At 43.5% G+C, this 22,951-nt stretch overlaps 1 protein-coding gene across 1 annotated transcript in view; it reads right to left on the bottom strand.

The window, feature by feature from the left end:
* Window positions 1-22,951, bottom strand: part of LOC121281878 (retinal guanylyl cyclase 2-like) — a 76,681-nt gene that overhangs the window by 15,222 nt on the left and 38,508 nt on the right. The window contains exons 10-13 of the mRNA XM_041194980.1: window positions 13,548-13,697; window positions 12,229-12,377; window positions 11,888-12,051; window positions 5,503-5,695 (exon numbers count right to left, since the gene is read on the bottom strand). Of these exons, the coding sequence (XP_041050914.1) occupies window positions 5,503-5,695; window positions 11,888-12,051; window positions 12,229-12,377; window positions 13,548-13,697 (656 nt within the window). The remainder of the gene's footprint in view (window positions 1-5,502; window positions 5,696-11,887; window positions 12,052-12,228; window positions 12,378-13,547; window positions 13,698-22,951) is intronic.

Here is a 22,951-nt window from a genome sequence, read left to right as displayed (position 1 = left end):
TTTTCCTATTTTCTACAGTTGTAAAGGGCATTGGTGAGACCACACCTAGATAACTGTGTACGGTTTTGGTCTCCTTATTTAACAAAGGATATAAATGCATTAGAAGCAGTTCAGAGAAGGTTCACTCGACTGACACCTGGGATGGGGTTGTCATCTTACAAAGTGGGACAGACTGGGCATGTATCCATTGGAATTTAGAAGTTTGGGAGGTGATCTTATTGAAACATATAGGGGAGAATTTTCTCCCCATTGGGGGTCCTGAGCAGGAGTGGGCATGGGCGGGCGTGCAACCAATCACCACCCGCAATCGGCTCTGTGCCACCATTTTACGTGGACGGGCCAATTAAGGCCTGCCCAGCGTGATGCACACCTGGAAGCGCTGAGCGCTCCCTGTGCGGGCGGGGGGAGTAGGCTGAGTCGGGGCCTGGGCTCTTTCACACATGCGCATGAAAGAGCGCAGAAATCTCCCTGAGGCACAGAGCTGCCTCAGGGAGTTTAATTACATTCTCGATAATTTAAATGAAGAGAAAAAGAAATTTCAGACATGTCACATGAGCTGGGGCATGTCAATGAATTTTAAAAAAGAAACTTATTTGAATTATAAATCCTTCATGAAACTTCATCCTGCCCATGGATGAGGTTTCGTGATAAATGCAAAGGCCGCCTGGGCTCTTCGTCTGCCCGCCAACCTTAAGGTTGGACGGGCAGCTCCATTAGTTATTTTAATTAGTGTTTAAATGGCCTCAATAGGCCTTTGACAGTTCGGCGGGTGCGCAGCCAACTCTGGTGCGCACCTGCCGAACTGAAGATCTGAATGACGCGCAGTGACATCGGGACGCACGCCCGACTTCACCGCGTGTCATTTTACACGTCGGCGAGCGGGACCCGCCCCCGCATGCCGACCCGAAGATTCGGGCCATAAGATCCTGAGGGGACTTGACAGTGTGGATGCTGTAAGGAGGTCTCCCCTTGTAGAAGAGTCTAGAACTAGGGGACACAATTTAAAAATAAGGGGCCTCCCATTTAAGATGGAGAAGGGAAGAAATATTTTCTTTCAGCGGGTCATAAATCTTTAGAACCCTCTTCCCCAAGAGCACTGGGAGAAGGATAAATGCATATTTTTAAGGCAGAGGTATATAGATTCTTGACTAACAAGGGAGTCATAGGTCATCAGGGGTAGGCAGAATGTTGAGTTGAGGCCACAATCAGATCAGCCATGATCTTATTGAATAATGGAGCAGGCTTAAGGGGCCAAATGGCCTACTCCTGCTTCTAATTCATACGTTCAGATGTTCTTATGTTCATGTGTTCTATACATCACCCCATCGAAGTTCTCATCTGAGTTCCATGAAGTAAAACTCGTCTGCAACCTCACCCTCCGGGGAGCTGGCACCTGCATTACCCATTGCTCCTAACCTCGCTGCGGCCCACTCCTGCCTCGTAACACTCTGTGCTACCTACTAAAGTAAGCACAGTGCTCATATCTGAATTGGTGACTATGAATACGAGATTAAGTGACAGTGTTTCATTATCATCTGTCTCTTCTTTCTCTTTCACTTCACGTTCCTGCACTCCTGCCTGGTCAGGTTGCAGTTCTTGTGCATCTGGAAGGAGAAAGGCACAAGGGTGGGGTTACAGTGAAGGGAGGTGGGTAAAGTAAGAGCAGCAGACTTACACTAAGGTCAACTTGGAATCAGAAGTGATTGTGGGATAACGGATAAGTGGTATGTGAGTCAGAACATAAGGTCAACTTAGATGGTTTCAGCCCCATCACTGGCCACAGCCTCAGTCATGGCCATTCCAACGATGGAGAGCACCATCTCATCTATTGGGGCCAAGACATGCAGTCATGCCTGTTCCCCATCATTAGATGCTGCCGTGTCACCTTATCCTGCAAGAGACAGGGAAGTGCGACACTAAGTTTTATGCACTGTGTTTGGATGATGGGCTTGTCACTGTCAAATAGCTGGCAGATTGTGCAAGCTGTGAGATGAGGGCATGAGACTTGTAGCACTGCTTGTGTGAGGTCATAAAACCACTTTGGTCACTTCTTCCAGGTGTTTGGCATTGATCTGTACGGCTAATTGCTTCCATTAATGTCTCTGAGCCTGTCTGGAGAGCATCCTGGCTTCCTGTGGATATAGGACATCTCCTGCAACGAGACCTCCAGTACTTTGTCAGAGACCCCTGGAACCCACTCCCATACACCTTGTGCTGATTATGTCTTTTCCAGAACAAAGCCACTTTTGCAATGAATTCCTAGCTGCTCCAGTCCCCTTTAAGATCCGCTATTTTGTTTGAAAAAGTTAGCCTCTCACAATTTTGTACCCTCTGCACAGACATCCAGCCATCCAGTAGTACACTTTGCACTGGCTGCACATTGCAGCCATGTAAACGAGAAGGAAGCACAAAGTATGCTCACTTTTGGGTCTTATCCAATATTTTGCCCTTTAGTTATAGAGAGAGAGAATAAAGAGGCTAGGAATCCTGCAGCGAGTAACTCACCTCCTGACTCCCCAAAGCCTGTCCACCAAATACAAGGCACAAGTCAGGAGTGTGATGGAATACTCCCCACTTGCCTGGATGAGTGCAGCTCCATCAACACTTAAGAAGCTTGACACCATCCGGGACAAATGAGCTCACTTGATCGGCACCCCTTCCACAAACATTCACTCCCTCCACCACCAATGAACAGTGGTAGCAGTGTGTACCATCTACAAGATGCATTGCAGAAACTCACCAAGGCTCCTTAGGCAGCACCTTCCAAACCCATGACCACTACCATCTAGAAGGACAAGGGCAGCAGGTACATGGGAACACCACTGCCTGAGAGTTGCCTTCCAAGCCCCTCACCATGCTGACTTGGAAATATATCGCCGCTCCTTCACTGTCGCTGGGTCAAAATCCTGGAACGTCCTCCCTAACAGCACTGTGGGTGTACCTACACCACATGGACTGCAGTGGTTCAAGAAGGCAGCTCATCACCACCTTCTCAAGGGCAATTAGGGGTGGGCAATAAATGCTGGCCTAGCTAGCAAAGCACGTATCCCATGAATGAATAAAAAACAAACTGGGATTACTTTCATTAGAATTTCTAAGTTTAAGTGGAGACCTGATAGAGGTGTTCAAAATTATGTGGGGTACTGATAACATTAATTATACAAAAACAATTTCCACTGGTTGATGAATACTAACTAGATGACATTAATTTAAAATCATCACCAAAGGAATGATGGGAGAGGTTAGGAGAGAAAAAGGGCAGAAAGTTGATTTTTGTCACAGTCCGTCTTGTTTGTAAGGTTATCGTTGAATTATTAAAATTCAGAAACAAATTGAACAGTGATGTAGAATTAGTCAATAAATTGGTCAACATGTGTAAATGAAATAGTGTAATGAGTAGTTCATATTTACTAACTGGTCTTAATGTCTTTTTATAAATAAGGGTAATGTGAGTGATTGTGCTATCTCTGGAAAATTTCATTATTTTTCATTAAACTATTTCTTCCTGTCCATTGGTTCATCTACACCCTAATATAGATCTACTGTATTGTAAACTCCCCACTTATGCCACATGATGCATAGGAAATATGTGAAATTTAGGAACAGCATCAGGCCTGTCAACCCATCGAACCTGTTGCACCATTCAATTAGATCAAGGCTGAGTTGTCCCTTAACTCCCTTTACTTTGCTCCTTGTCCTTTGATACCCACACCAAACAATAATCCATTAATCTCAATCTTAAACAGCCTTTTGGAATAAAGAGTTTTAAAATTTGCAGGCTTGCATGATAAATGTTTACCAGCTGTACTATCAGTGAGGAGAGAAAGCCAGGCAGATGGTCCAATCATGGTGAACTTTATCATACAATAGTTTAATGTTATGGAGCTGGGACAGACAAAGGTTGAATCCTGCATCCTTTCAATTCCTGGTCCAATTTTCAATGAACAGTGAAGTGCCGAGTAGAGAATAAGGCACGTTCCAGTGCGAAAGGGGAAATCCGAGGAGACAGTCACACCTTCCAGACAAACTGCTGGCAATGGCTCCATTACATTGTTGTGGCTTATGAAGTCATATAGGCTTCATATGTGTGTTATATATTTGTGTATCACAGTCCCAATAACTTGTTAATTTGTCTCACTGGTTGGTGTCTAACACATGTGCACTTGTCTGATATCCTTACCAAATGCCAGATTTGTGCAACAGATTTGAGGATTTGGGTAAATTCAGTTTTAAGGTTTGGTCCACAGCTTGGAATGTTAAGGTGCTGGCTTGTTCTGGAGGTTTCCTACACAATTGCCGCTCTTAAGGAAGGTGGAAGCCATGAGTCAAGTCTCTTAGAGTAAGGCAGAGAAAATTAAAGATGAATAAACCTGAGCAACTTTCCTGCATTTGCTAGTGGCTGAATGAGAACCAACATTAGCTGGGGTGTGGAAACAGGGAATCCGCCAGCTCTTCTAGTGAGGAAACAGGATGCAGGAGATGGTGGTTCTTGTTGGAGATGGGACAGGTACCTTATCTTTCAGTCAACTCATACTGTCAATCTTGAACCCCTTACTTCTTCTCACATGGTGCAAAACTACATTTGTTAATGGCCTACTCCTGCTCCTAGTTTCTATGGGCAGAATTTTCTGGACCTGACCCAATCTCCAGCGGGCGCAGAACTGATCCCCACCAGTGAAACGGCCGCACCGGCATTTTACGTGGGTAGGCCAATTAAGGCCCGCCCAGCATGACGTCCGGCGGGAAGCGCTATGCACTTGGGGGGGGGGGGGTATTCCCTAAAAGCGAGGGTCCGCTCTTTCACGCATGCGCACGAAAGAGCGCACATCTCCCTGAGGCTAAGTGCTGCCTCAGGAAGATCGCTTACATTTTTAAAAAGATTAAAAATAGAAAAAAAATTTCCCTAACAAGTCCCCCTCATGTGACAATGTCACACGAGATGGGACATGTTCATAAATTACAGTAAAACATGATTAAACTTTTTAAAACAGTGCATGAAATCTCATTCCGCCGGTGGAGGAGGTTTCATGTTTTCTCTAGTTGCCGCCGGGGCTCCTGGCCTGCCCACCAACCTTAAGGTTGGGCGGGCAGGTCCTTTAATTGTTTAAATTATCCTGTCAATGGCTTCAATTTTGCTGTGCCCCCACCTTCCTGAAAATTTGAATGGGGTGAGATGACATCAGGGGTTCTGCCCGACAACATCCCGTGTCATTTTACGTGTCGGCGAGCGGGCCCCGCCCCTGCTCGCCGACGGCAAAGTTCTGCCCTATGTTTCTATAGCGGGAGTAGGCTACTGAGTTGGATGATCAGCCATGATCATAATGAATGGCGGAGCAGGCTCAAAGGGCCAAATGGCCTACTCCTGCTCTTAGTTTCTACACAGATTGTATATTGGTGGTAGAAAGGGAAAATTGGGCAGTAGTAATGGAATCATTGCAGGTTTGCGAATCCGTAACTAAAACTAGTAACATGAAACGACAATTGCTACTGTTATTTAGTTACCTTGTAGACATCATGATTTTCTAACACAGCATCAAAAAGAGTGTAGAGATCATTCAGGAGGTCGACCACTTCGATGGGTTCACTCATTGCTGATATTGTTGTAAAACCAACGATGTCACTGAAGTACAGGGTCACCTGGTCAAAGTACTCAGGCTCAACGGTACAGCCTGTTTTCAGGGACTCTGAAACTGATCTAAAATTCAAGCATTATCATCCTACAAAATTTTCCATTTGCAAGCTGTCAACAATTTTTGTTCACTGTAAGTAATCAGCATGTTGTTGGGCTTTAAGTCTGGGCTTAACTAGGCTTTATCACACTACAGAACTCTGAAGGGTTTATAAAGAAGAAATAACATAATAATTTAGGTTTATATATTTCACAATAATTGATAGTTTCCTGTGGCGCTGTTTGTGTCAGCATGTTGTAAGCAATTGCAAGCAAACCTAGGGTTTCAGAGGGAAATAAATGCCTTTCTGTCATTTTCTGAGCATAAAAGTTAACTCAAAAACAATAAAAACACAAAAACAGTATGTTATTCAGATCGCATATACTGCTTTTGTATTTTTCCTGCTTGGGTGAAATTTTAAGCTCATCATTGCAACATTATCCCATTTCAGGCTCCCAGTATTAGCATCAACCTCTCCCTTGTAAGAAACAGTAATATTTTAATCGAAAACTTGTCAGGCTATCCAACCTCAAGGATGATTGATAGTTTAAATGAAATACAGAATGCTGTTTGATGTAGACAGTTGTATGGAAATTGATTGCATCTACCAGTATACATTGCGAAGGCAAATAAAATTACTGCTAAAAACTGCAGAGCTGCTTTATCACAGATATACAAGGTCACTGGACTGTGATGAAAAACTGCACTTTCAGTCCATGATGTATGTGGCTGAGAGGCTCAGGGGTCATAAAATCGGGTTGAAACCAACAAACAGTCATAATTCAAAGCTGTGTGTTACTTTGATACAATTAGAAGTTTAGTGAACCTTCGTGTTTCGGTACGTTTGATAACAAAGAACATAGAGGCACAATGTCTGTTCTGGGGTTTATGAAACCCAAACACAGAGATCCAGCTAATTCAAGTGGCATGAACTTTGTTTGGAGATGTAATGAGTGGAGGTCCACAGGGAACAGGACTGGGGTCTGAGCCTATTTACAATCTAGTTCAGTGACTTGGATGAAGAAACTGAATGTATGGTCGTTAAATTTGCTGATGACACAAAGATAGGTAGGAGAGTAAATTGTGAAGAGGACATAAGGAGTCTGCAAAGTGTGGGAATGTAAGTTGTGAGGAGGATGCAAGGAGTCTTCAAGAGGGCTTGGGCAGGCTAAGTGAATGGCTAGAACATGGCAGATGGAATATAATGTTAATTAATGTGTAGTTATTCACTTTGGTAGAAAAAACAGAAAGACAGGATAGTTCTTAAATGGTGAGAGATTAGGAAGTATGGGTATCCAAAGGGACTTGGGTGTCCTTGATCATGAGTCACTAAAAGTTAGCATGCAGGTGTAGCAAACAATTAGAAAAGCAAATGGTATGTCGATCTTCATCGAAAGGAGATTTGAGTACAGGAGTAAAACTGTCTTGATGCAATTATATAGAGTCTTGGTGAGACCTAACCTGGAGTATTGTGTACAGTTTTGGTACCCTTATCCAAGGAGGGATATACTTGCTATAGAGGGAGTGCAATGGAGGTTCACCAGATTAATCCCTGGGATGGCAGGATTGTCTTATGAGGAGAGATTGAGGAGGCTGGGTCTGTTTTACCCAGAGTTTCGAAGTATGAGGGGTGATCTCAATACAAAATTCTTACATGGCTGGATGTAGATAAAATGTTTCCCCTTGCTGGTGAATCTAAAACCAAGTGACATAATCTCAGAATAAGGGATAGGCTATTTAAGACTGAGATGGGGAGGAAATTCTTCACTCAGAGGATGGTGAATTTTTGGAATTCTCTTTCCCAGTGGGCTGTGAAAGCTCAATCATTGAGCACTTTCAAGACTGAAATTGATAGATTTCTGGAGACTAATGATATCAAGGATATGGAGATAGTGCAGGAAAGCGGCATTGAAGTAAATGTGGGAAAGTGGCATTGAGGTAGATGATCAGTCTGATTCAATTGAAGAGCGGAGCAACGCAATGGGCTGAATGGACTACTCCTGTTCCTATGTTCCTATATAGATAGGTTAGGTGAATGGGCAAAAATGTGGCAGATGGAGTATAATGTGGGAAAAGTGAACTTGTCCACTTTTGCAGGAAGAATAGAAAATGGAGAGAGATTGCAGAACACGAGGTACAGAGGGATCTGGGTGTCCTGGAATATGAATCACAAAATGTTAGTGTGCAGGTACAGCGAGTGATTAAGAAGATAAATGAAATGTTGTCATAAAAACAAAAAAACTGCGGATGCTGGAAATCCAAAACAAAAACAGAATTACCTGGAAAAACTCAGCAGGTCTGGCAGCATCGGCGGAGAAGAAAAGAGTTGACGTTTCGAGTCCTCATGACCCTTCGACAGAACTTGAGTTCGAGTCCAGGAAAGAGCTGAAATATAAGCTGGTTTAAGGTGTGTGTGTGGGGGGCGGAGAGATAGAGAGACAACCCCCTCCACCTCTCTGTCTCTCTATCTCTCCGCCCCCCACACACACACCTTAAACCAGCTTATATTTCAGCTCTTTCCTGGACTCGAACTCAAGTTCTGTCGAAGGGTCATGAGGACTCGAAACGTCAACTCTTTTCTTCTCCGCCGATGCTGCCAGACCTGCTGAGTTTTTCCAATGAAATGTTGTCATTTATCGCAAGGGGAATTGAATATAAAAGTAGGGAAGTTTTCTACTCCATAGTTGGGAAGTTTGCTGCAGGGCATCGGTGGGACCACATCTAAAGTACTGTGTATAGTTTTGGTTTCCCTATTTAACAAAGGATATATTAATACATTGGAAGCAGTGCAGAGAAAGCTTACTCAACTGATTCCTGGGATGAAGGGGTTGTCTTATGAAGAAAAATCAGACAGATTGGAGTTTAGAAATTGAGAGGTCATATTGGAACATATAAAATCCTGAGGGGATTTGACAGGTGGATGCTGAAAGGATGTTTTACCATGTGGGAGAGACTAGGGTGCATAGTTTAAAAATAAGGGATGTCCCATTTAAGACAGTGGAATTCTCTTCCTCAGAGAGCAGTGGGAGTATGGTCATTGAATATTTTTAAGGTTGGTTTTGATAGATTCTTCACCAACAAGGGACCCAAAGGGTATAGAAGGTAAGCAGGAAAGTAGGGGCCACAATCAGATCAGCCATGATTTTACCAAATGGCAGAGCAGGCTCGATGGGCCAAATGGCCTACTCTTGCTCCTAATTTGTATATTCATATGGTATCTGTGAGAATGTGACACCAGATGACATTAATTGATGATGTCAGAGTTTGTCTTCATTTGAAATGTGGAGCTGCTAATTCCATAAGCAAGCTTCACTGAAAAAAAAACATGGGGCTGAATTTTCCGTTTGTCAGGTGGGAGGAGCTGACCCAATCGCGGGCGGGGGCGGACCTGATCGCCACTGGCGATTGGGGCCGCACCGCCATTTTACGTGGACGGGCCAATTAAGGCCTGCCTGGCGTGACATCCACAAGGAAGCGCTTTGCACTCCCTGTGCGGGCGGGGTGGGGGAAGCCCTAAAATCAAGAGTGCGCTCTTTCGCACCAGCACACCAAAGAGCACACTCATCTCCCTGAGGCTAAGTGCAGCCTCAGGGAGATCGCCTTGACTTTTAAAAATATTAAAAATAGAGAAAAAAAATCCTTTACATGTCCCCTCATGTGACAAAGTCACATGAGTTGGGACATGTTCATAATTTCCATAACAACTTTATTACAATTTTTAGAACCCTACATGAAATCTCATCCCGCCACTGGATGAGGTTTCATGTTTTTTCTAGTTGCCGCCAGGGCTCCTGGTCGACCCGCCAACCTTAAGGCTGGATGGGCAGGTCCTTTCATTGCTTAATTGATCCTGTCAATGGCCTCAAGTGGCCATTGACAGGTCGGCGGGCTGGCAGCTGATTTTGCTGCGCCCCCACCTTGCTGAAAATTTAAATGGGGCAGGGTGACATCGGGGGTTCTGCCCAATGTCATCCCGTGTCATTTTACGCGTCGGCGAGCGGGCCCCTGCCCCTGCTCGCCAACGGTAAAATCCTGCCCATGGAATCTGTCAAGGCATGATTTAACCTCATAGTTTAAACAAAGAGCCCAACATTTCCTTTGGATGTTGTAGCTTAAGATGGATCTTATTGTACGGGATGACTTTGTCAACAGAACGTCCATGTCCACCTTGGAAAGAAAGGTATAAAGATCATTGTAAGGAATTATTTGGTAGTACAGTTGAGTAACTTGGTCAATTGCTGAGGAGTACAGTCAATGGGAGGTGACTGCTCACTGGGTGATCGTGGGCTGGATTTAAGGTGTCTGAGCTAAAATGTCGGTGGGGTGGGAGGGGGAACTCACCCACGATCTTGACAGCTGTCCTGCCACAATTTAATGTTGGGAGCAGTGTTGATTGCTTTCAGTTAAGACTTTGCCTCTTTCTCAGGAGGAAATTGTGCCTTACAAAGCCGCTGGCCAATCAGATGTCTGGCAGTTCTGTAGTCACAGCAGCGCCGAGGAGTCCAGGTAAGTCCGGGGTTGGGGATCTCAGAGAGAGAGGCCAGGTTCAAGAGGCCATGGAGAGGGTTAAACGAGGAGATGACCTGGGGGGGTTGCTTCCGATGGGTCGATGGGACCCGCAAAAAAGATCCCCCTTGCCCAACTTCAGGCCGAGCAGCTAAAGCTGTGGCCTTCCCGCATGGCATAGGCCTCCCCACCCTATCAAGCCATTCATGTGTTTAAGTGTAATTGTGTTTTATTTGTTTTTCTTTATTCTTTTAATAAATGTTTACTTTACTATAAGTTTATCACAAGTAGTCAGAGACATCATTTCCTGATTTTCAGAATTGCTCTTCATACTACACAAATTGCAAAAACCATTTTGGCAGCTGTTTCAAGTTTCCCTCTGGGATTTCAGCAGCTCGGCATTTACCATCAGTCGTGCCATAACACCCCGCACTGTGGGTAAAATATTGACGGGGTGGGATGAGGCCTTTAAGTAGCATTAATTGACTACTTAAGGGCCTCAATGGACCCAAGGGCAGGTGGGCCTCCAGACAGTTGGGGGTGGGTGGGTAGGCTCAACAAGGCCACCCGCTGGATTTTACATGCCCCCATGCATTCAAACCACCAGCAGGGAAATGTATATGTAACGTATTTGTGACTACTGGCTGTACTTATGACTAACAGATGTATTTATTGATAGCTACTACAGGTCCCAGGCCCCTTATCCAGCGTCTCAAATTCCAAAGGACCCAAAAATTGGGTCCTGCCCTGGGAACTATAGTCCCCATCAGGCATTGCTCTCCATCATATCCAGGTTGTGGCACACTGATCCCCTGCTCTTTGGGCCTGGGTTTAATGGCAGAAGCTGGCCTAGTCCACCCTTCATCCCTTCCTTTCCCCATCCCAGCTAGCTCCAGCTTGGCGGAGAAATCAGCCTGGCTTTAAGTTATCCTATTCTTCCCACCCTCCAGCCCAGGACCCAAAATCTAGAAAATCCCCATATTCGGTACACACCCAGTCCCGAGCTTCCCAGATATGGGGTCTGGTACCTAGTATCCCTACCAAAACCTAATAAAGACGTTAGTGCTTAATTTGAGCTTTGAGTGTTGTCTCCTTATTTCTTATAATTCTCACATTCAAACCTTAGAGTAACCTGTCAAGGGTAGAAGGTTATGGTTTACACTCTAGTCAGGTACAGTGTAGCGCCAACAATGTTTCTTAGCTGTACACTCAGAAAAGTGTTATGTGGTTACCCAGTGTGTATCTTTCTATTTGCCACACCTTGCTGATGTACCTGCAGTCCTTTACTACCTTACCCAAATGGCCATTAATTTATGAATGAACCAAGGCAGTGAAGGCTGGCAGGCTAATTAAGCATGAGGATTTATGACAGCTATTCCCAATCTTCTGTTTACCCATACGTGTGTGCCCACTAGCAGGATTCCATGAATCATCAACAGATGTAAGAACCTTGGCTCATTTCTCTCCTCCTTAACTCAGGTATACTAAAGCCAATTGAGCTGCTCTAGTTTATATGGGATGAGTTAACTTAATACCAGGGATAAAAACTAGGATCACCTGTACCACATCATATTGTGAACTTATTTCTTGAGCAATTTATAGAAAGTCTAAAGGAAAAATGACCAGGATGAAATTAGTATAGAAATCTCCAACAAGATTTGGGGCAAATACATTGTAATTTGAAAACACACACAATCAAAGAATATACTCACGGAGGTAACATCTGTGTCAGAAGTTTCTCTGTTTTCTGTTTTTCTATTTCTAACTCTTCAGTTCGCTCCCTTATCAGATCTTCTAAGTTACTGGAATATTGTTCAAGCATTCTCAGCATAGAGTCGATAATATTGGTCTTTCTACCTTTGTTAATATTTCTGAACTGTAGAAGCAGAAAGAGATGTATGTATGTATGTACCTAATATAAACCGAGCATATCAAATGTGATTAGCATCCAAAGAAAGGTGGAAGGTGAGGATATGTAGCTGGATTGTTATGGTTGCAATAAAGCTAGCTAAATGCACAGAACATATGACTAGGTCAATTGATAAAATCTCACGTTATCGAAGACTTCATCAAAGGATGGTCTTCTTTCAGGTATTTCATTCCAGCATTGCTTCATTAACTGGATACACTCCATTGGGGCATGATCTGAGGTTACAATGGGCCTGAGCAAAGGAGAAGGCTTTTTTATATTCTGGATAATGTCTGGAAAAGATCAGTATATACAATTAGTATAATTTCAAAATCTTTTACTAACTTTTTTTTGGTTTAAATATGTTCACCCGCATTGTTTTTCCCCTCTTCTATACTGAAGACATTGACTCATCCTGTGTACAGTTTCACAGGATACAAAGGGAAAGAAAACAAATTTACAAATGCTGGAATCGTGACGCACAAAAGAAATCCCTGATAACACATAAAGTATACAGCAGATCATTCAGTGTCTATAAAAAGAAAAGAAAAGCTAATTGTTCAAGCGTAACTTTGGTCAGAATGGAAAAGCGAAAAATAATTGCAGGGTTTAGTAGGGTTGAAAATAGAGAAAGATTCTTCCTGTTCTAAAGCACACATTTTAGATTTGCCCTTTTAAGGAGAAAGGAAGACTTGCTTTTGTCTAGTGCTTTCCAAAGCACTCTGTAGCCAATTGAAGTGTAGGAAAAGTGGCAGCAAGGCCCAACACACAGCAATATGATAATGAGCTTTTTTTGGGAGATGGTTGAGGAATAAATATTAACTAGGACAACTCTCCTGCTCTTCTTCGAAATAATGTCACGGAATCTTTTATACCCACTTGAGAGGGCGCACATTGGTGGAATGGCTTAATCGGGAGACAGCATCTCTGACAGTGCAGCATTCATACAGCACTGCACTGGAATGTCAGCCTAGATTTTGTGCCCAAATCTCCAGAGTGGGGCTGAAACCCATAACCTTCTTAGAATTTCGAAGTGAAAGTGCAATGCACCCTACCATGGCTGACTAAGCTGCATTGTATTTCCAGTGTTTTCTGTTTTTGTTGCAGTTTCACAGTGCTGCTTGCCCTCCTCTCCTTCAGTCAAGTACATGTGTCATTCTAAAGAGAGAGTGTTGGCAGACTGGTTAACCATGAGTGAACATTAAAGCTGATTCTGATCCTATCTTCACCAGAGGTCACATACATGTCACTGGAAAGGAGCGAGGAGTGAAAACCTTGGCTGATTTTAACCTTCCCTTTCCTGGAGGAGTTATGGCATATTGTAGCATATTACTGCTGCCTGATTGAGAAGAGCCTAGGGATTAAGCCAGTTCCTTGATATCTCATTTCTATTCCAGGCAATGCATTACCAAATAAGGTACTGGGGGGAACCTGCACTTTAATTTCACACAGGAGCTGCTTACCTTCTGCAGACAGATCAAACATGCAATACGGTGGGCCTCGTATAACCACCTCTTGCGTTATGATTGAGAAACTATAAACATCACCTTTGAAGGTACCATTCATTAAAGGATTAGGCTTTCGTAGTATCTCAGGAGCTGTCCAAAAGGATTCTGAAATAAAATAAACATTTGTTACTTTGAAAATGCAACATCAAAGTAACAAATACACAATATATCTACAAATCAAAACAGGCTATATTAGCATCATGTGCAGCTCTAATCACCTAATCACAGCAAGGATAGTTTACCACTAAAAAGGCATAGCACCTAGTGACAAGATTTTTCCAACTATTCAGAATTTAAGTTATTAGGGTGGTTCTCTTTGGAACAAAGGACACTTTGAGTTGCCTTCATTGAAGTTTTAAAGTTTACCAGGGGAATTGATGAAGTTCGTTCAGATAATTTGATTATTAGGATGAAGAGTTCAAATAGAGTGTCCTCTTAATTTAAGTTACGTGAGCATTTATTTTTATCACCAAGTTCAGATTTTCTGAAAAGCTTACATTGTTTACTTCAAATTCCTTGATAAAATATTCCGCTGCAAACAACACCTTTGACTGAGCCATGCAGCACAAGTTAAAAATTAGGAGGTTATTGGTGCAAGAAGTAAGGAAGAGCTTTTTTTTATGCAAAGTGTCATAAACAGAAGACAGGATGGCTGGACTGATAAAATGGCTACAGCTTACCACATGATGGTAGTTCTGGAAGTTTCTGAGCAATTTAAAAATAGATAAAGGTTAATTCATCAAACTCCTGGAATATAACATTCCTTGCATTGTATAAACATTCCAGTCAAGCCAACACGAAGGACTAATAGACGAGGCATCTGCACCAGCCAGCGCTGGACAAAGGCAGAGCTATTGAGACGCCTCATCTCCAATGTTGTGCGAACGGTTCTACAATTACCTGCTCAAAACACAATGTGCTTACAAGACTGATTCATCCCCATGTGCTTTCTTCCGTTGTGGAAGTTATCACTCCTGGAAAAGCGGATCACCCTGCAACAGCTTCAAGCTGCTAACCTCTGAAGGAATACACCATTGGGCTTTTTGATTCTGGACTCACGTGGAACCATAACTCTTATTTTTTGGTCTGTGGTCTTTGCCCTGAACCCCTTACTTTCCCTTATCCTTCTTTTATTGTATGAATGCAAAGTGTGGGGGGGAACATTGCAAACCCTTCTTCCCATGTTTTTAATGTGTGTAAAATAAACTAATCCCTCTGATTTTACCCCATCTCGAGTTTGCTGTGGGGGTTATTAACAGAGGATTGAATCACTCCAAAACTGAAGTGTTAGGGAAAATATGCCACCACTTATAAAGATGGAAATCAAAAATCAAAAAACACCTTTCTGTTTACGGATGGGTAGTGAATGGAGAAATCAGAGCTGTTCTAAATTAAACTCCCTCCTGTCCATAACAAAAGCATATTAAACATGTGGAATACATTACTCGGGATGGCCATTAAAGCATACAGTATAAATAGGATCCAAGGTGAAATCAGTTGACCTTTGGAATGAGATGTGATTGAAGAGAAATGGCGAGAAGGTGATAGATAGACTTTTGGACAGTGAAAGGGACAGGCTTGTTGTTAACAGCCTCCTTCTATTCTTTGAAATTTTCTTGCTCTTATATCTATCTTTGCCTAATATTTCAGTAGTCACACAGTCTTATTCCCTTTTCCATTATTGCCTCTCTTTCTAATTTTGTTTTTTCCATTATTTTGCTGCATCTTGTTTCTTTGCACTTTGAGAGGCTAAGCTTGTTAAGAGACTGCAAGAGAAGCAGGGAGGCCAAAATACCTCTTTAACAATTGTAAAATCAAACCCAGAAAGTGCAGGAATTAAAGGACCAAAGGAAAATGCACATATCTGTATATAGGACGATTTCTTCACCACACTTCCACACAGACTGTATTTGTCAGATCCTAATGGAGAGTGCGAGAGGAGGACTCTGGGCCAGGCAGTCAGCAGCACCTAGAGGAGTCGGGAGTTGAAAAGGAGTACGAGAGGAGCTGGGAGATGAAAAAGAGCGCAAGAGGTGTCAGGGGTTGAAGAGACGTGCGAGAGGAGTCGGGAGTTGAAGAGGAGCATGATAGGAGTCAGGAACTGAAGAAAAGCTGGGAGAGCAGGGGTGACTGAGGGAGTTCAATGATGAGGGAACGAGGTGATCCTTTGAGTATCATGGTAAGCAATTACTACTTTTATTGCTTATAGTTTTTAAGGTCTTATTTTGTGGTTCATCGTTTGTAAGGGCTATATTCTGTAACAGCAAGAAGCAGGGAAGAAGGGCCCAAGAGTAATTGATATTAAGTATCTTCCAAAAGGTTTAATTTAAATTAAAGGGGTAAGTCATGACAGGAGAGCTCAAAGCCATGGTGTGCTCCTCCTGCTCTATGTGGCACATTTCCAGTGCCCAGCGCCAGCATGTGTGCGGGAAGTGTCTCCAGCTGCAGCTCCTGGAAGCCCAGGTTTTGGAGCTGGAGCAGCAGCTGGGGACACTGTGGACCATCTGCGAGGCAGAGAGTATCGTGGATAGCACGTATAGAGAGGTGGTCACACCACAGGCTAAGAGTCCACAGGCAGGAAGGGAATGGGTGACCACCAGGCAAAGCAAGAGAACTAGGTAGGCAGTGCAGGAATCTCCTGTGCATATTGCCCTGCAAAACAGATATACCGCTTGGGGGGGAATGGCGTCTCAGGAGAAAGCAGCAACAGCCAAATACATTGCACCACGGTTGGCTCTGCTGCACAGGGGAAGAGTAAAAGTGTGGGAATGCAATAGCTTTAGGGGATTCAATTGCAAGGGGAATAGATAGGCATTTCTGTTTCTGCAAATGAGACTCCAGGATGGTACGTTGCCTCCCTGGTGCTAGGATCAAGGATGTCTCAGACCGGCTAGAGGACACTCTGAAGGGGTAGGGTGAACAGCCAGTGATCGTGGCACACATTGGTACAAACAACAGAGGTAAAAAAGGGATGAGGTCCTAAAAGCAGAATATAGGGATTTAGGAAATAAGTTGAAAAGTAGGACCTCAAAGGCAGTGATCTCAGGATTACTACCAGTGCCACATGTCAGAGTAGAAATAGCAGGATATATCGGATGTATACATGGCTGACGAGTTGGTGTGATGGGGAGGGTTTCAGATTCTTGGGGCATTGGGACTGGTTCTGGGGGAGGTGGGACCAGTACAAACTGGACGGGTTACACCTGGGCAGGATCAGGACTGATGTCCTAGGGGGAATATTTGCTAGAGTGGTTGGGGAGGGCTTGAACTAAAATGGCAGGGGGATGGGAACCTATGCAAGGAGTCAGAGGAAGGGGAATCAAAGACAAGAACAAAAGACAGAAAGCGGAATAAGAAAAGTGATAGAGAAATCAAGGGCAAGAATCAAACAGGGCCTCAGTGAAAAATAGTGGGAATGGGACAAGTAATGTTAAAAAGACAAGCCTTAAGGCTTTGTGCCTTAACATGAGGAGCATTCGCAATAAAGTGGATGAATTAACCACGCAAATAGATGTAAACAGGTATGATATAGTCGGGATTACGGAGACATGGCTGCAGGGTGACCAGGGATGAGAACTGAACATCCAGGGGTATTCAGTATTTAGGAAGGACAGACAGAAAGGAAAAGGTGTGAAGTTGCATGGCTGGTTAAACAGCACATTAATGCAATAGTGAGGAAAGATATTAGTTCCGACGATGTGGAACCTTTATGGATAGAGCTGAGAAACACTAAGAGGCAAAAAACATTAGTGGGGGTTGTATATAGACCTCCAAACTGTAGTGATGATGTTGAGAAAGGCATTAAACAGGGAATTAGAGATGCATGTAATAACGGAACATCTGTAATTAGGGGTGACTTTAATATGCATATAGATTGGGCAAATCAAATTAGTAACAATACTGTAGAGGAGGAATTCCTGGAGTGTATACGGGATGGTTTTCTGGACCAATACGTTGAGGAACCAATGAGAGAACAGGCCATCCTCAACTGGGTATTGTGTAATGAGAAAGGAATAATTGGCAATCTAGTTGTGCAAGGCCCCTTGGGATGAGCAACCATAATATGATAGAATTCTGCATCAAGATGGAGAGTGATGTAGTTGATTCTGAGACTTGGGTCCTGAATCTTAATAAAGGAAACTACGATGGTATGAGGCGCGAGTTGGCTATGATGGATCGGGAAACGTTACTTAAAGGGATGACGGTGGATAGGCAATGGCAAATAGTCAAAGAGCACATGGGTGAACTGCAACAATTGTTTATTCCTGTAAAACAGGAAAGGTGGCCAAACCATGGCTTACAAGGGAAATTAGAGATAGTATTAGAAGCAAGGAAGAGGCATACAAATTGGCCAGAAAAAACAACAGACCTGAGGATTGGGAGCAGTTTAGAATTCAGCAAAGGAGGACCAAGGGATTGATTAAGACCGGGAAAATAGAGTACGACAGTAAGCTTGCGGGGAACATAAAAGCTGACTGTAAAAGTTTCTATAGGTATGTGAAGATAAAAAGATTGGTGAAGACAAATGTAGGTGCCTTACAGTCAGAAATAGGGGAATTTATAATGGGGAACAAAGAATGGCTGACCAACTAAATACATACTTTGGTTCTGTCTTCACAAAGGAGGACACTAATAACATACCAGAAATGTTGGGGAACACAGGGTTTCGTGAAAGGGAGGAACTGAAAGAAATCAGTATTAGAAGGGAAATTGATGAGGTTGAAGGCCGATAAATCCCCGGGGCCTGATAATCTACATCCCAGAGTACTTAAGGAAGTGGCCCTAAAAATAATGGATGCATTGTTGGTCATCTTCCGAGATTCTATAGACTCTGGAACAGTTCCTATAGATTGGAGGGTAGCGAATGTAACCCCACTATTTAAAAAGGGAGGCAGAGAGAAAACAGGGAGTTATAGACCAGTCAGCCTGACGTCAGTAGTGTGGAAAATTCTAGAGTCCATTATAAAAGATTTAATAGCTGAGCACGTGGAAAACAGTGGCAGAATCGGACAGAGTCAGCATGGATTTATGAAAGGGAATTTTTCGAGGATGTAACTAGTAGAGTTGATGAGGGGGAGCCAGTGGATGTGGTTTATTTGGACTTTCAGAAGGCTTTTGACAAAGTCCCACATAAGAGATAGGCGTGTAAAATTAAAGCACATGGGATTTGGGGTAGTGTATTGAGATGGATAGAAAACTAGTTGGCAGACAGGAAACAAAGAGTAGGAATAAACGGGTCTTTTTCCGAATGGCAGGCAGTGACTAGTGAGGTACTGCAGGGATAGGTGCTGGGACCCCAGTTATTCACAATATATATTAATGATTTAGATGAAGGAATTAAATGTACTATCTCCAAATTTGCAGATGACACAAAGCTGGGTGGGAGGGTGAGCTGTGAGGAGGATGCAGAGATGCTTCAGTGTGATCTGGACAAGCTGAGTGAGTGGGCAAATGCATGGCAGATGCAGTATAATGTGGATAAATGTGAGGTTATCCATTTTGCTAGCAAAAACAGGAAGGCAGATTATTATCTGAATGGCTATAAATTGAGAGAGGGGAATGTGCTACGAGACCTGGGTGTCCTTGTACACCAGCCGCTGAAGGTAAGCATGCAGGTGCAGCAGGCGGTAAAGAAGGCAGATGGTATGTTGGCCTTCGTAGCCAGAGGATTTGAGTACAGGAACAGGGATGTCTTGCTGCAATTGTACAGGGCTTTGGTGAGACCACACCTGGAATATTGTGTGCAGTTTTGGTCTCCTTTTCTGAGGAAGGATGTACTTGCGATAGAGGAGTGCAGCAAAGGTTTACCCTACTGATTCCTGGGATGGTGGGACTGACATATGAGGAGAGATTGAGTCGATTAGGATTATATTCGCTGGAGTTCAGAAGAATGAGGGGGGACCTCATAGAAACCTGTAAAATTCCAACAGGACTAGACAGAGTAGATGCAGGAAGGATGTTCCCGATGGTGGGGGAGTCTAGAACCAGGGGTCACAGTCTGAGGATTATGGGGTAGACTATTTAGGACTGAGATGAGGAGAAATTTCTTCACCCAGAGAGTGGTGAGCCTGTGGAATTCGTTAACACAGAAAGTAGTTGAGACCAAAACATTGTATGTTTTCAAAAAGGAGTTAGATGTAGCTCTTGGGGCGAAAGGGATGAAAGGGTATGGGGAGAAAGCGGGAGCAGGCTACTGAGTTGGATGATCATAATGAATGGCGGAGCAGGCTCGAAGGGCCGAATGGCCTACTCCTGCTCCTAGTTTCTATGTTTCTAGGTAGCAGTGTATGTGAACTATACATGAATACTTCATACAATTCTGTCGTTAGTAGGAATGAGTATTCAAATATCTAGAGACATTACCGCATAGCCGTTATGGTAAAATGCTGTAAAGGAAGATAACAACTCAGTGCAAATGTTGCCAAAACAAATTATTACATTCACCCGTCACGTACATTGGTTCTTATCTGTTTTAGGTGCATGATTAATAAATAAATAATGCATTCATATGTTGGATGCAATCATTTGTTTTGACAACATTAAAGCCTCATTATTTTCCGTTACAGCGTTTTACTGTGATGACTAATGTTTTTGCATAACAAAATATGGCCTCAATGGAAATAACCTTTACAAAGAAAACTATAATTAATTTTATTGAAGTTGGTTATTTATTAGTTTGTAGCCATGTTTCATAGTGTCTGTGTGTCTTGAAGTTTGTGAATATTTGTTCCTCCTAACGATAGATGTTTGTGAACACAGACTTTTCCACCTTCATTATATCGTGGCATTAATTTAAGTGTGCATTGTAACCTTGTTTGTGTGGTATATTGTAAAAGAGCTGCATAATGTACGGGGGCTTCTTAACGGCTTCTTGAAGAAAGCATTTGGTAAGTATTTTCCATTTGTGTAGTAACACATTAAACAATGGCCTGGCATAAATGATCCTAAATGAAATGTATTGTATCACATGTTCATTGTGTCATATTGATGAGAATAACATATGGTTCCTCTGGCTTCCTGTTATCCTCACCAGAAATTACTTGATAAGCACCACAACTTTGGCATTTTAAAATGATAGCATTGCTCAGGAAGAAAGAAGCAACATCTAACATCTCAGGGTAATCCAAGTTATTTTACATCTGGTTAACTATCTTTGATGGGCAGTTCACTGTTTTGATGAAGCAGTTTTTCAGCAGTTTTATAAGTTTTTATATAATTAAAATATAGATGACTGCGTTATGATGCTTTGTGATGTGAGTTCTGACTCCAAATGCTTGCTTTTGCAATATAAAGAAAGAGTGAAAAAAAGGATGAAGAAAACAACAGATTTGTCAGCAACAGCTTGTATTTTTGAAAAAAAGCATGAGAGCCAATAATGTGCATGTGGATATCGGGTGAGAACCAGGACTGGCTTGACTTTTATGGCAACCCAAAGTCTAAATATTCGACCAGCGTTGGTTAGATAGAATCTTTTACAAATAGTAGCTGTTTGGAGGAAGCACCAGATTGCTGCTAGGACCAACACAGCCTTTCTTCACTATGGCCTGAATCATCGGGTCGGCATGCAGGGGCAGGCCCTGCTCACTGACGCGTAAAATGACATGTGGTGATATCGGGCGTGCGCCCCAAGATCACCGCGCGTCATTCCGATCTTCAGCTCAGCGGACGCGCACTGGAGTTGGCTGCGCACCCACCGAACTGTCAAAGGCCTATTAAGGCCATTTAAAAACTAATTGAAATAATTAACAGTGCTGCCGTCCAACCGTCCAAGGTTGGTGAAGAGCCCAGGCGGCCTTCACGTTTTAAATTTTCGCGGTTTATAAATGTAATAAAAAATTTGCACGAAATTCATTGACATGTCCCAGCTCATATGACGCTGTCACATGTGGGGACATGTCCGAATAATTTTTAAAAATCCTTCTTCCAGTTTTTCACAATGAAATTAAACTCCCTGAGGCAGCTCTGTGCCTCAGGGAGATTTCTGCGCTCTTTCGCACGCATACGTGACATGCACCTGGACGCGCTCAGCGCTACCTGTGCGGGCGGGGGTAGGAGGGAGAGTCACGTGCGCGAAAGAGCGCAGGCTCTGACTCTCCCTCCTCCCGCACAGGTAACGCTGAACGCTTCCGGGTGCGCCTTAATTGGCCCACCCTCGTAAAATGGCGGCACGCAGCCGATCGCGGGCAATGATCAGCTGCGCGCCCACCCGCACCCGCTCCTGCTCAGCCGGCATGTTGGGGAGAAAATTCTCCCCTATAATTTGCTGCCCCTAATTATGGTATAAACTCTACATAGTCATTTCTGAAATCAAATTGTAGAAGCAATTCATCTGAAGTTTCCAAAATGTATTTTTGCAACCCAAATATCTGTAAGACAGAAAGGCTTTAAAATAGCATTCTATGAGGATTAGGATATGGACACTTAATGATTTTGTGCAATGTTATTTAACAGAGGCATGAACCTATTTATGATGGATAATCTTATGCCACTGTTGAAAAAGTGAAAGAGGGAATATGTTAAGTAGTCTTCACATGGTGTAATTTCAAGGCTCCAAATATTTAAATACACTATAGACACTACAGCTAAAAAAAAAACAATTGCAGATTGTCCAGCTCCCAGCTCAATAGGAAAAGTTGACATGGGCCAGGATTTTCCATACCTGCCGGTGTCGGGTGTGTTTGGTGGCGTGAGTGGACAATATGGCGAGAAGGCCAAAAATCGGTTCCACGGTGTCTTCAAACCAGTTTGCAATCATCTGCTCCACCTGCCAATGGCAGGCCGCGTTTCCCACCATTGGATGTCAGGAACCTCATTGTAATATATCAGCATACCATTATAAAGCCAGCCCGCTGGACTCATCCCCCACCTCACGGGATCATCCGTCCACGTGGGCGGGAAAACACTCCAAGGTGTTTCACAACAGCATATATAAATATATAAAGAGTGCACTTGGCGGGCTGCACTTCACTCGGGACTTCAAGGTTTGTTTGCCTACCTTGCTTCGGGCAGCACTCGCAGTCATCAGCGCCAAGCAGCTCACGGGAGGTCTTTACCTACAAGATCAGCCATATGTGGGTGGCTTTTCAATGGCTGCAGTACGAGGGTTTGCTTGGGGAAGAGGCAGAAGTGGCCCCAGGCAAGGGAAGAGGCTGCAGGACGAGAGCTATGCTGGGGAAGGAGGGTATCCCAGGGTGTGTGTGGGGGCACATGTTGATCTGTGCAAGTGGCCTCAAGGTGGTGAGGGCTGAGGAGGAGGTCTCCAGGGGAGATGAGACCAGATGGATATGGGAGGGTATGTGTGTGAGAATGGGTGGTGATGTCCCTTGAGCTGGCAGTGAGTGAGATGCCAATGAATGTGT

This window comes from Carcharodon carcharias, chromosome 9 (genome assembly GCF_017639515.1).
Source record: "Carcharodon carcharias isolate sCarCar2 chromosome 9, sCarCar2.pri, whole genome shotgun sequence".
Classification (NCBI taxonomy): domain Eukaryota; kingdom Metazoa; phylum Chordata; class Chondrichthyes; order Lamniformes; family Lamnidae; genus Carcharodon; species Carcharodon carcharias.
The sequence above is the reverse complement of the archived record's forward strand: the minus strand, read 5'-3'. Positions and strand labels throughout refer to the sequence as shown.